The sequence below is a fragment of the Xenopus tropicalis genome, chromosome 3, assembly GCF_000004195.4.
Source record: "Xenopus tropicalis strain Nigerian chromosome 3, UCB_Xtro_10.0, whole genome shotgun sequence".
Lineage (NCBI taxonomy): Eukaryota > Metazoa > Chordata > Amphibia > Anura > Pipidae > Xenopus > Xenopus tropicalis.
In genome coordinates, this window is record NC_030679.2 from 16,534,975 (window position 1) to 16,549,483 (window position 14,509).

A 14,509-nucleotide genomic window follows, 5' to 3' on the forward strand; every position below is an offset into this window, starting at 1 on the left:
TTTTGACAAATAGGTGAGGAGGGAGATCCTACCTCCTGTTCAGTAGGAGGGGAAAAAAAATAACAGAGGTGAGGAGGAAGTCAGGTGGTCTTATAAGGTAGGACTAATTTTCATTGGCTTTGATATAGGTCCTACCTCCTGCCCATGTGTAATATCATGGAAGAGACTTGGGGCTGATTCACTAAAGGTCATTAACACATAACGCATAGTTTTATGCATTAAAAAGTGTTCGATAATTAACTACCGATTCATCAAAGTCATTTCGCATGCGTTACTACTCATATCGCATGCGCAAAAATCCTGATTATCGCAAAGCGTTATTTCCATCACATTGAGGTAATTATCGAATAGAAATAATACTAACGCATAATTCTCAAACATATTTGAAGCGTTAAAAGCTTAAAATGTGGTGATAATTACTGTGCAACTTAACGCCTCCCAGGAGTAGGCGTTACTACACAAAGCTGTAGCTGGTGATTGTCTTTGGTGACAAGATGGAGTTTGCAGTCGGATTTTTTCAAGTATGTGATTACCCTAGAGTGATGCATCCTCCAGTTTTAAGGGAAATGGCTATTTTTTCAGAAAATAACGGTTACGTGCATAATAGTGTGCGCTAATATCGCGTAATACAAAATAATGCATAAATATATTGCATTAAGATAACGCTTAAACATATGTCATCGCCAGACTATTGACTCATTTGCACCCCTTCAGCCTAAGCGTATTCGGGCTCAAAACCCACACCCCTGGCTGAATGTGCACACCAAATTCTTACACGCCTGTGCGAGGTGTGGAAATCCTGTACGCAAGCGGACTTTATCCATTATAAATTCCTATTGGCCTGCCTCAACTCTGCCTTGTCGAAGAATAAACAGGAACACTACAATACCCTTATCAACTATAATAAATCCAACCCGCGATGCCTGTTTTCTATATTAAATACCCTTCTACATCCCTCACAGACTCCATTACCTCACTTTATGCACTCTCCCCAGGAGCTTACTCCAGTTCTTACTCACATCTTCAACTCTTCTCTGACTTCTAGAATTTTCCCCTCTTCCTTCAAACAGGCCTGTGTCAAGCCTATCCTTAAAAAGGCCACGCTCGACCCGTCCTGTCTCTCTAACTACCATCCTGTCTTGCTTCTACCACTTGCTTTCAAAATCTTAGAGCGTATTGTCTTCTCCCGTATTACTAACTTTCTTAACACCCATAATTTATTAGACCCGCTGCAATCTGTTTTTTAGCCTGCGCATTCTACTGAGACGGCATTGTGCAGAGTTACAAATGAGCTTCAGGTTGCCAAAGCCAAAGATCACTTTTCTATAGTAATTCTCCTAGATCTATCGGCTGCCTTTGATACGGTTGACCACTCCCTCCTGATGCAAATTCTGCATTCGATTAATCTCCGTAGTCAGGCTGCATCCTGGATCTCTTCTTACCTCTCTAACCATTCAGTCACTGTCTCCTATGCTAACAAAACCTCATCTCCAGTTCCTCTTAATATGGGGGTACCCCAAGGCTCTGTACTTGGGCCGTTGTTGTTCTCCCTCTACACGCTGTCCTTGGGAGATCTTATCCATTCATTTGGCTTTAAATATCTGTATGCGGATGATATCCAAATTTATTTGTCGACCCCTTCATTAACAGTTGAAGCTGAGACTCAAATCTCTAACTGCCTCCTAGCTATCTCCAACTGGATGAACCAACACCACCTCAAACTAAACCTAACAAACACCGAACTAATGACCTTTCTGCCTAAGCCTGGTCCTACCCTACTATCTCTATTGATGGCACCCTCATCAACCCTGTCCATTTGGCGTGTTGTTTGGGGGTGGTCTTTAACTCCTGCCTCTCCTTTTCTGACCATATTAACACCACTGTCAAAACCTGTCACTTTTTCTTAAAAATCCGCCCTCTCTTTCTACTGCAACAGCTAGGCTGCTCATGTATGCTCTCATCCTATCCAGACTTGCCTACTGTAACCTGCTACTAACCGGCCTCCCTAACTCCCATCTTTCCCCCCTACAGTCTATACTATATACTGCTGCCAGAATTCTCCTCCTCTCATCCAGGAGAGTTCAGGCCCTTCCCCTGCTAAAGTCCTTATCGTGGCTTCCTATTAAACAAAGAATATCTTACAAACTCCTTCTCTTAACCTTCAAAGCTCTCCATTCCTCTGTTCCTCACTACATCTCCTCTCTTGTGTCTCCGTAAATTCCTGGCCGACTCCATCATTCCTCGCAGAGCAACCGCTTGGTTGCGCCCCCCACTACTACTGATCTCTCCTGCCTTAAACCGTTCTGCCTTGCTGCCCCTTACATTTGAAATGCCTCCCTGATTTTCTCCGGAGAGAATCTTACTTCAGTCTTTTTAAAACTAAACTTAAACACTACCTTTTGGAGCACTCACCCAGCACCTGATCTGGGATCTAGCACTTATATTGTAATGACACCCACTGTGACCTACAGCACTTATATTTGCATATTTGTGTCTGTAAGTTACCCTCCCATATAGATTGTAAGCTCTACGGGGCAGGGACCTCCATCCTCTTTTGTCTTTGACTCTTAACTTATTGCAACTATATCTTGTATTTATTTGTATTTATTGCCATACTGCCATAACACCCATGTTATCACATGACCATACCCATATTAATGGTTGTAGTACAGCAAAAACCTGCCATACTCTGCCTGCCCTACCCTGCCTGTGTGCCATACTCTGCCTGCCCTACCCTGCCTTTGTGTGTGCCATACTCTGCCTTCCCTACCCTGCCTGCATGTGCCATACTTTCACTGTGTGTGCCATTCTTGGCTGGTTTGTGCCAAACTTGGCCTGTGTGTGCCATACTCTGCCTGCCCTACTCTGCCTGTGTGTGCCATACTCTGCCTTCCCTACCCTGCCTGTGTGTGCCATACTCTGCCTGCCCTACTCTGCCTGTGTGTGCCATACTCTGCCTGCCCTACTCTGCCTGTGTGTGCCATACTCTGCCTGCCCTACTCTGCCTGTGTGTGCCATACTCTGCCTGCCCTACTCTGCCTGTGTGTGCCATACTCTGCCTTCCCTACCCTGCCTGTGTGTGCCATACTCTGCTTGCCCTATGCTCACACACAGGCAGCCTACAGTGACACAATGCTGGCACTGCTCCTACAGTCTGCACAATAACTATATATTAAAAAACTTTTTAATTGCAGTACCACCTCAGTATATGTTCTTTTTGTAGTATGCAGGGATTATTTGTGGGTTTCTACTGCTCCGGAGGTGTGAAGAAGTGAACAATGGGTGTGATTACAGCCTGAGCCTGAGGTGTGAACACTGCAGGGGGTAGAACAATGCAGAGATTAAAAGGTGTGAACAACACAGGGAATTACATATTTAAACAATACAGAGGGATTACAGCCTGAATCTGAGGTGAGAACCATGCAGGGGGGGGCAGTTAATCACAGTACTGATACCATTTAAAGCTTACAAAAAGGTAAGCCATCAAAGCAGCCAGACAGGTGGGGGGCCACACAGAGGGGGGTCGCGGGCCGCATGCGGCCCGCGGGCCGCCAGTTGGACAGCACTGCTTTAATTAACAATGGCAGCTAACTAATGCAGTGCCTCTAAAGCAGTGATCCCCAACCAGTGACTCGCAAGCAACATGTTGGATGTTGTTCTCAGTGCCCTCAAACCAGGTAGTAATTTTGGATTCCTAACTTGGTGGCAAGTTTTGGTTGAATAAAAAAAAAAGATTTATTACCAAATAAAGCCTCCTGTAAGCTGATAGTGTGCATAGAGGCTACCTAATAGCCAATCTTAGCCCTTATTTGGCACCTCCATGAACTTTTACGATGCTTGTGTTGCTCTCCAAGTCTTTTTCCATTTGACTGTGGCTTACAAGCAAAAAAGGTTGGGGATCCCTGCGGCTCTGGGTTAATGGGGTGGGGACGAGGACTAGGCAAAGCCAATCAATATTTAGGGCACAGCATTAGTCACTATGCTTTAGTGACTATGGTGACAATGCACAGATTAGGAGCTCCATATAAGTTATGTATTTGTTTAATAACAGTGCTGTCCAGCTTTTTTTCATATAATGAGCTGATTAAACAAAAACACAGTCCTCAGGACTCATGATGTCAAGCAAAGAAGCACATAAACCCTAAAACCATAACCACACATAGCCCTTGGGCCACCATTGAGACAGCCCACTTTTATACCCTTGCTAAAAGAAATATACCATTCCCACACCAAAAATATTGTTTCTCTACATGTATATTTAAAGTTTCCACTCAGATGTCAAGTAACCCCATTTAAATGCATTTAGGACCACCCTAAAGTACTTCTCCATTAAAAAGATGGAGATATTCTGGTACCTATGAAAAAAGCAAATGCCCTTTATTAGCTATTTTTATCAATGTATATAATAGATGAGGTACAAGGCGAACTGTAAATGTACACAATGGCCTGATAATATACAAACTTTAGTATTTAGATAGTTTAGTTAATTTTTATCCAGGCCTCTCATTTGGTATGGTACAGATTAAAAGACATTTGCCTACAATGTATATCAGTTGGGCATGTCTCCCCCACCCAAATGATGTTATTTATACTGCAGAGATCCCCTCCGTTTGCCAGCACCATCACATTTTCCTAAAGCAAATAGCAGCTTTCAGCCGGTAGCCATTTTTCCTCCGATACATAATCAGATACATATAAACCTGCAAACTGCATACACACACAAAGACCCTTATTCAGCATACATTTCATCAAGAATACAGACTCACACAGGCAAATTAAATACCTGTTCTTTGCTGATGCTGGTTGCTTTCCAGGCCTGGTTGCCGATAATGTCAGGGATCTCGGGAAGGCTGGTGTGCTCTGAGATTGTCTGAGTGAATTTGCAAGTGTTACTTTTGCGGTTTGTGCTGTTATCGAGCTGAAGGATGCTGCTGGGCTCTTTGTGATTGCAAATGTTGGTTGGCCTTGTGTCTGGCAAACCTGAGAGGGAAGCAAAACAGACGGTAGATGTAAGGCAGGTTATACACTAGTAGATTACCTTGTCTACCAAATGGGCAGATCTTTCACTGATTTGACCACTAATTTGGCATCAAAGAAGAAGTAGGACGTAAAGCACTCCGGACTGCCAGGGTCTGCTAAAACATGATCTTTATTTCTTCACATTAAAAACAGGTGCCTGACGCGTTTTGTGCGTTAGTGCACTTATTCATAGGCAAACATAAACAAAAATGAATTGACTTAAATAGAGGTCACACCTCTACCAATTGACAAGATAAATTTTGGCACCCTGGGCTTATAATCGGATCCTAATATAAACCTATGCAGGTTATGACATCCTATGAGGTGATGGTGCTGTCCACTCCCAACGTTTTTTAACTTTTTTTTATTGAGAATAACATGTTACATAACAGCTTATTCAATGATACTTCACGTTATGTATGATTACATCAATAAGTTATACAGTTGTTAATCAAGTATAATTCTTATGTGTCATTCTTTGGGGGGGGGGGAATGGGTGAGGAAGGGAGGTTGGGGGGGGTAGGAGGGAGGGTATGCAAGTCAGGGTCTTGTTTTCTCAGAGTCCCGACTTGCCGGAAGGTAGAAAATAGTCAAAAAAATGGATACAAAAAAAAGAATAAGTGTTATAATTGGTTAAACTGAAACCAAACCAAACCGGGTGGGGTGCCTCTCTTGACTCCTCTCCACTCCTCTTTGGGATCCGGGTTCGACCTGTAAATTTTCATTTTTGTTTCAATCATGACTCATGCCAATGTCACGTGGGACATTCAGTTAAGTTTTTCCCACCCATTTCCCTTTCCCACCTCCAGGATTTCTTTTATTTTTTGTCTTATATGACTTATATGAGGGGAAGGCATGGTTCAGGTAGTGAGGGTGGAGTATTGTTCCCAGGGGGCCCACACTTTTTGGAACAGTTCTTGCTTGTCATTAAGAATGCTGGTTAATTTTTCATTAACATTTATCCTGTTGACCTAGTTCTTCAATTGTAATTTGGGCAAGAACGGCGATTTCCACAATCTAGCTATTGTTAATTTGGCTGCGGTAAAAATTTGGTTTATCAACATCCTAGTATATTTATTTACATTAGGAATTTTATTTCCCAGTAACGCATATTCTGGAGATTTCAATAGTTTTACACCTGTTACAGAGAATATCATTTCGTGGACCCTGGTCCAGAATCTTTGTACCCTGGGGCATTGACACCATATGTGATAGACCGTGCCTTCCCCTCTACAATTTCTGAAGCATTGTGGATTGTATAGGTTATTTATTTTATGAAGTCTGGCTGGGACCAGGTACCAACGTAATAAAACTTTGTATCCCCCTTCAAGCAGGGAGGTGTTAATTGAGCTGTGTGCTACTTGATCCCATATTTTAAACCATTCGTTTTCATCTAATGAGTGACCAAGATCTTTTTCCCAGGAAGTTAGTTTCAGATAGGGTATTGTATAGTTTTTACAGCACCCCTTTAGAATATGGGTATTTAGTACATATGGTTTCTAAATACGTTGAAGGTGGTGTGTTTGTATCTTTAAATTTAGATTTCAAATAGTGTTGCACCTGCATATATCTAAACAGTTCTCCAAAAGGGGGAGAATACAGTTGTTGAAATCTATCCCATTTTAGGGGCCCGGAAATTCCATACATGTGTCTTAGTACAGTAAGACATTTAGTCTCCCACCACCTGAAAGACCTCTTGATCTAATCCTGGGGGGGAATTCCGGATTTCCCAATATCGGAACAGCTGGATAGTGGGGAGAAAATAGTTTCGCTTTGTATTTTATCTTGTCCCATGTAGTTAGGGTTTGTTTCAGCATAGGGTTAAACCATCCGGTCTATGTACATAAAGTAACCATAAAGTTGCTGCCAGTTTTACCGGATTGATGAGTGTTTCCTCCATGGTCACCCATTTTGGAGGGGGTTAGCATACAGCAGGGGGATATGTGATAATTGAGCTGCTTGAAAATATTTAATTTGGAACTCCTAAGCCTCCCTTTTGTCTTGGTGCTTGCATTGTCGCTTTGGAAACCCTGGGGGGCCTAGTGTTCCAGATAAATTTCATAACCTGTTGTTGTAGCTTTTCAATATTGAAGCTGGGTATTAGAGTCGGTAAAGTTCTGAAACAGTACAGTACTTGTGGTAAAATAACCATTTTGACAGCATGAATTCAGCCAATCCAGTTGTAACATTTTTTCAAGGGGGGGGGGGGGTGATAATTGGTCTTATATAGGTCTTGTATTTGTGGGGTTATTTTAACCCCTAAATATTTTAGGTATGTTGGTTGCCACTTAAAATCAAAATTTAGTTGGAGGAGTTTGATTTGTGCGGGTGGGAGGTTAATATTCATCCATGAGTTTTGGTATAGTTTATCTTAAGTCCTGATAGTTCTGAAAATGTATTAAATATGTTGATCAAGTTGGGTAACAAGGTGGTAAGTGGTCTAGTTACTAGTAGCAAAATATTGTCTGCGGAGACACATAATTTGTGGTGGGCTGAGTCTATTTTTAAGCCTGTGATGTTAATGTTGTTTCGAATTTGTGCGGCCAATGGTTCTAGGGCCAGTATAAACAGAATAGGGGATAATGGGCAGCCTTGCGCCTCCTGATAGTTGGAAAGTATCTGTATAGTATGGGCCTCATGTAACATAAGCTTAGGGGTGATTATATAATGCTTTGATTACATGTTGGAATTTTTGTTTGAACCCCCATTTGTCTAGTATGTAATGTAAATATGGTTTTGCTTGGGTCAATAGATAATAATAGCCCAGGTTTAGCCTTGGATTGAATCGTATGTATAAAGGTCAATGCCCTTCTGATGTTATCTGATGCGTAACGTTTGGGGACAAATCCCACTTGGTCCTTGTCAATTATGGTAGGTAAAAATGTGTTTAATTGGTCGGCTAGGATTTTTGCTAACATTTTTACATCAATATTCATAATTGAAATTGGTCTATAGTTTGCACAATTTGAGGAATCTGTATCTGGTTTTGGTATCAGGGTGACCTGGGCTAAGAGTGAGTCTCCCTCCCCCATCTCAACATGTTTTTAACCTAACCTGCGTAATAAATTTCTGGCCAATTTGTGGACAGATAGGCCCCCAATACAAGGCAAGCTACTGTAATTGTAAATAATAGTCACTGCATTTCGGGGCTGAAAGCCCCCGCTGAATACCTCTGATCCAAAATGATCCGTCATCACGTCTCTCTAACAAAACATTCTCGATATTCAGAACCACAGGTTCGGGGTCCGGATCAGTGTTGTTATTACGTGGGCTATCATCCTGTAAGAAAGAAAATAAGTGTAACTGTACCATAACATATATGCCCTGCACTGGGTTGGATGGCCAAAGAAATAACAGCCAAGTGGCCAGGATTTGGGCAGAACAGCCCTGATCTCCCAACAGCACGGAAAGTCCATAGGTACCCTGCAGAGGAAGTCGGGCAGGATTGAGGCAGCTAAAGATTTGAAAGTGTTAAAAATAAGAAAAGAATAATTTCGTTTCGATCCCAGCAATTAGTGACATCACTTTCTGGTCAGCTTAATTTCATCAACTGTTCAGGTGGGGACACTTAGGTAGTGGCAGGGTCAGGGCTTAATAGAAAAACAGGGAGGTAAATGCAAAGTGTGGGTGTGGTTGGCAAAACACGTTACTATGAGAAAAAATAAATGGGTTCGACGCGACAGCAAAGTAAAATACACAGAGCCATGTCACATACCTGTAGATGTATTTTGCCATTTTGGACCTGGATCCTCATTGGCATAATTTCTGGGGCAAAATCTTCTTCTACAAAGTGGTGGATATTGGCCAGAGTGGAGGTGAGGAACTCTGAATTAAAGTCTGATACATTACATTGTAGAAAACCATTTTCAGCGGCAAGTGGGGAGTGCCTTTTAGCACTTGGGCCAGTCTCCAGCCTTAGGCTGATTTCTGGGGAGGACTTTCTTTGATTAGTGATGGATTCCTGATCTGAGCCTAGTGGGATGAAAAAAAAAAAAAAACAGACCAATGACAAAGTTATTAAAGAAAGTTATGACTAACTTATGTCTAAGTTGCAGGTATCTGAATTGCGCTGTAGGTTTGACTTGGAATATAGTCTGATTTTGCTCAAAGTTCAGTAGTAAACTGTCCGGGTAGAGGTCTTTAACAAATTTGAGACCAGCTTTTGCCCAGAAATGATAGTCTGGTATGCGCTCAAAGTGAGGGAGTGTATGATTATGCCAGAGAGGGGCATGGGGGGAGCAATATTTTTGTCCATTTGGGGTAAGTAGGTATTGGGCCGTCTTCCAGGATCTGATGGTAGTTTCCATGGATTTAGTTATTAGTGGGTGTGCCTCCCTTCCCCTGTACGGCAGTAGCCTCAGGGCTTCTTTAGATCCCAATATTGTTGCTTCTAAGACAGACGCTGCATTGCTACTGTCCGATTCAAACCACCAGCGGGAAGCTACAAGTGCAGCTGCTAAATAGTAATTGTATACATTTGGTGAGGCAAGGCCCTCCTGTCTGGGTTGACCTCTGTAGGGTTGCAGCACTAATCCTAGGTACTTTATTAGACCATATAAAGGAGTTTATGACTGAGTTTACCTTTGTAAAAAAGGACCTGGTTAGCCATATCAGGGTGTTCCAAAATACATGTAGAAGTGGGATGTACTTCATTTTTAAGAGGTTGATTCTGTCGTATAATGACATGGGAAGTGTGGCCCATTGTGAAAATTTAGTTTTCATATCAGAAAAAATAGGATCTATGTTGGTATTCTTATATTGGGTAACATTTTGTGTTATTTGGATACCGAGGTATTGGAAAGAATCTACCCACTTAAGGGGTGAGGCAGGACAGGGATAATTCTTTGCTTCGGGGTCTAGTGCATATAGGGTGGATTTGTGCCAGAGTGTAACCCATTGTGGTCAATTACATTTAATAGGCCGGTTAAAGCCACAGCAGTGTTTTCAAGGTATATGAGCATGTCGTCTGCATACAAAGATATTTTTTCATGCAGGTTGCCTATTGTGAATCCTGTAATGATTGCGTTCCACTGTATTTCCGCTAGGGGCTCTAGAGCTAGGCAGACTAGGAATGAGGACAGAGAACATCCCTGTCTGGTACCTCATTTTAAAGCAAAAGCTGGGAATAGCATATTACTGGCCCTGATTTGGGCTTTTGGGGAGTGATATAAGGCCTGTACCCAGCGAAGGTATTGTGGCCCAAAGCCAAATCTTTTCATTGCATGTCAGAGAAAGGGTGACTCTACGGAGTGAAAGGCTTTCTAGTGTCTAGAATTGCCCAGGCTGTGTAATAGTGTCCCCAGTTGTGTTATTTATAAAGGGGGTGGTGGCTGTATTGCGCTCATTTCTGACCAGTATCACTAGGTTTGTGTTACAATGTTTCAACAGTCTGAGCCACCAGGGCAGAGAAAAGAAAAGGACAGGCAAGCACTGCTTCTAATAGCAATTATAAATACAAATAACTCAAAAACCATTACAAACTTGTAATAAATGTATACTGCAAAGCTGCTTAGAATTTTGGTTTCTTTTATTAGGCAAAAAATTATATTTTGAGTTGCCTTGTCCTTTAAAATGTTTCTATCTCCATCCGTCCACCAGGGTGCTGCTACTCACCCAGTTGTTCAGTGGGAGCCTGCTATAGTGTGTTCCCGTGGCTGTGTCTATAGAAGGGTCAAGGACCGCGTTAAAGTCTTCCATCAGTATAGTTGGGGAGGGAGTGAAGTCAGCTAATTGAGTGGTGAGTAGAGGGAGAAATTGCACATCTGCAGCAGGAGGCACATAAATAGAAGCTATTATTAATGGGAGGCCATTAACTAAGGCTTGGACAGTTATGTATCTCCCACTTGGGTCTTGTTTGACCTTTGAGACTTGGAAGCTGAGATTTTTGTGCACCAAGATCACAACCCCTCTAGAATATGTGGAGTGTGTAGCTTGAAAAGTTTTGCCCACCCATTCTCGCTTAAGCGCCAGGATCATTTGTCCGGATAGGTGAGTTTCCTGCAGTAGTAGAATATCCGGTTTATGTTCTTTGATAAATTGAAAGACTACGGCACATTTTAATTTGTCACCCAGCCCCCAGATATTCCAGCTCTTTAATTTTAAGCCTGTCATTTGTGTATGTGGTATTAAGGAGCTTCTCCGGTGCCAGACCTACGTTTTTAACAGTCCCCTCCCCCAGGGAAGAGTAAGATGTAGAAAGAGAAAGAAAAGGAAAGAACAGAAAATAATAGGTGGCTGGTAGTGCCAAACATAACAATTGTACATTCATAGCATTGATATCTGAAATTCCCCCCACCCTGACCCTTCCGGAACTTGAAGAGCCCTCTTCCCTGGACCATAACTATTTGAGGGAGGTAATGGCGAAACGATCGCCGAGGTTCTGATCAACGCCACAAGAAGGTGGGCCCCCCTTGTTCTCCATTTCTGTAAAGTCCGAAAGCTCTTGAACTTTACATTTCTCCAGAGGACTTGCATACAGGCAAAGCACAGAGATCTGGAAGCGCGACAATGCGATCATTTGATTAGGAACAGTCGTGCCTGGAGTGGCATCTGCATTTACTGATGTGGGAGATAAGTATCTTACTAGTACTAATATATGCCTGTATAATCCTGCACAGGAACTGGAGATTTATACATTTTCCAATCTTTCAACCCTATTCAAATATATCCAGGATTGTGTTCATTACAACATAAACTGGGTTTACAACATAAACCGGAGTTACATAAAGAAGCATGACACACTGTTTTACATGTTGAACTTTACCGAAGTACTTAACATCTAAATAAGATCTAAAGAAGATTGATATCCCAATATACCTAATCACTGTGGTTTATTCAAATATGTACTATTGAAATTCGATTTGGGAATATGGGATTTTGATAAATCTATTTAGTTATAACCATATTTTTGTGTAAATGAGGGCTACTACTCTCCTGGTAGTCAATCTATGGTTTTATGGGTTAGGGTTTTTAACTGTGCTGACAGAAATTAATAGAGGGATTTTTGTCTTACTTGTAAAATCCTTTTCTCTCTTCATTGAAAGGGGGACACAGGCACTGATGGGTTAACTCTACCTTCCGGGAGGAAAGGACACTAAAAGAACTGTGACAGCCCTCCCAGGGGGCCTGGCTGCCTCTCTCAGCAGGCTACACCCCCCTGTGGGGGCTGGAATTACCCAGAAGTAGTAGAAAAGTAGAAGAAGGAACAAAAACTATAACTGTGGGCCAAGGTCTATGAACTGTGTCTTGGCAACTATGTACCCCGAGCCCTGTGGGATGAGGTTTTCTTGGAGTCAGTGAGTGGAGGACTCCCTCCCAGGAGGGCCGAGGAAGACTGAGACACCGGTCGCGTTCCAAGGAGTTGTTAACTTGGCAGGCAGAGACTAGAAGGGTGCCTGTGTCCCCCTTTCAATGAAGAGAGAAAAGGATTTTACAGGTAAGACAAAAATCCCTCTTCCGCTTTCATTTCAGGGGGACACAGCACTGATGGGACATCTAAAAGCAGTCCCGAGATAGATAGGGTGGGAAACAAGTTATGTCTGAGCCTGTACTGCTGCCTGCAGTACCTTTCTGCCAAATGCGGCCTCCGCTGAGGATGCTACATGCACCTGGTAGAAACGTGTGAAGGTGTGGATAGAAGACCAGGTGGCGGCCTTGCAGATCTGCTCCACAGAGGCAAGGTTCTTTGCTGCCCAAGAGGCGGCCAGGGATCTGGTCGAGTGGGCTGTGACTCTGAGAGGAGAGGGCTTGCCTGCGACCTGGTAGGCTCTGGTGATGGTGCCTCTGATCCACCTTGCAAGGGTGGTTTTGGTGGCCCGTAAGCCCTTGCGGGGGCCTACAGGGATGATGAGGAGGGCATCCGACCTCCTGAAGGTTGCTGATCTTTGGATGTAGAATTTGAGAGCCCTGACTACATCCAAGGAATGGAGTGCCGTCTCCTTGGGATTTTTGGGGTGAGGGCAGAAAGACGGAACAACAATGTCCTGGTTTAAATGGAAGGCCGAGACCACCTTAGGCAGGAACGCGGGGGTGGGCCTGAGGACGGCCTTGTCCTGGTGAAATACAAGGAACGGGGATTGGCAGAGAGCTCTGAGACTCTTCTGGCTGAGGTGATGGCAAGAAGGAAGGCGGTTTTCCATGTGAGAAGAGTCTCGGATGTCGTGGCAAGGGACTCAAAGGGGGGCCCCTGGAGGACAGAGAGGACCAGGTTGAGGTCCCACCCTGGAGTGGGTGGACGGATGGTGGGGGCTAAATGAGCCACGCCCTGAAGGAAGGTCCTGATGTGGGGATTTAATGCGATCTGGCGTTGGAATAGTACAGAAAGATCCGATACCTGGGTCTTTAGAGACGCCGGGCGGAGGCCCTTGTCGAGGCCCTGTTGAAGGAAGCCCAGGATGTGGGCTATGTTGAAGCGATGGGGAGGGAGATCCTGGACCGAGCACCAGGAGATGTAGGTTCGCCAGGTACGATAGTAGATCCGTGAGGAGGATGGTTTTCTGGCCGCGATCATAGTGGTGATAACGCTGTCCCCAAACCCTTGTTGGCGCAGAACTAGGGTTTCAAGAGCCAGGCCGTTAAACGGAACAGCTGAGAATTCTGGTGGAACACTGGACCCTGGCTTAGGAGGTCTGGCCGGTCTGGCAGACGAATGGGAGCGGCCTCGGAGAGGTTGATTAGGTCCGCGAACCAGACCCTCTGGGGCCAGTGTGGTGCGATGAGGATGGTCTTGACCCTCTCCCTTTTGACCCTTTTGAGGATCTTGGGGAGAAGTGGAAGAGGGGGGAAGATGTAAACGAACTGGTAAGGCCAGGGGGCTGTGATTGCGTCTACTCCTGCGGCGACTGGGTCCCTGGACCGAGAGATGAAGCGAGGGAGCTGGGAGTTGTGACGGGATACCATGAGATCGATCTCTAGGGTCCCCCAAACTGAGGTCAGATACTGGAAGACCTGTGGATGGAGTGTCCACTCCCCCTGGTCTAGGGTCTCTCTGCTGAGGAAGTCCGCCGTCCAATTGTCCACACCGGGGATGTGGATTGCAGAGATGGCTGGGACATTCTCCTCTGCCCAGGCAAGGATGTGGGCAGCCTCTTGCATTGCCCCCTTGCTGCGAGTGCCCCCTTGATGATTGACATATGCCACCGCGGTGGCATTGTCAGTCTGAATTCTGATGGGCTTGCCTCTGAGGAGAGTTGTCCAATGAAGTAGAGCCAGGCGGATGGCTCGTAGCTCTAGGACATTTATAGGAAGAGATGATTCCTGTGGAAGCCACCTGCCCTGGGACACCTGTTCCTGGCAGACTGCACCCCAACCCCGAAGACTGGCGTCCGTGGTGAGGATTGTCCAGTTGTGCGAGGGGAAGGGCTTCCCCTGTGAGAGTCGAGTTGGCTGGATCCACCAGGATAAGGATTTCCTCACCGAGAGAGGGAGGACTATCTGGGAGTCCAGGTCGGGGTGATCGGGATCCCACTGACTGAGGATGGCCCGCTGGAGG

At 44.4% G+C, this 14,509-nt stretch overlaps 1 protein-coding gene across 4 annotated transcripts in view; it reads right to left on the bottom strand.

Annotated features, from left to right (window-relative positions):
- The window catches only part of uhrf1bp1l (UHRF1 binding protein 1-like), a 131,885-nt gene that overhangs the window by 45,491 nt on the left and 71,885 nt on the right, over positions 1 to 14,509 (bottom strand). For 3 of the 4 annotated variants that reach the window (XM_018091955.2, NM_001130247.1, XM_018091953.2), the window contains 3 exon segments: positions 8,735 to 8,991; positions 8,190 to 8,298; positions 4,784 to 4,980 (listed from right to left, as the gene is read on the bottom strand). In XM_018091955.2, the coding sequence (XP_017947444.2) occupies positions 4,784 to 4,980; positions 8,190 to 8,298; positions 8,735 to 8,991 (563 nt within the window). 4 annotated transcript variants of the gene reach the window in all.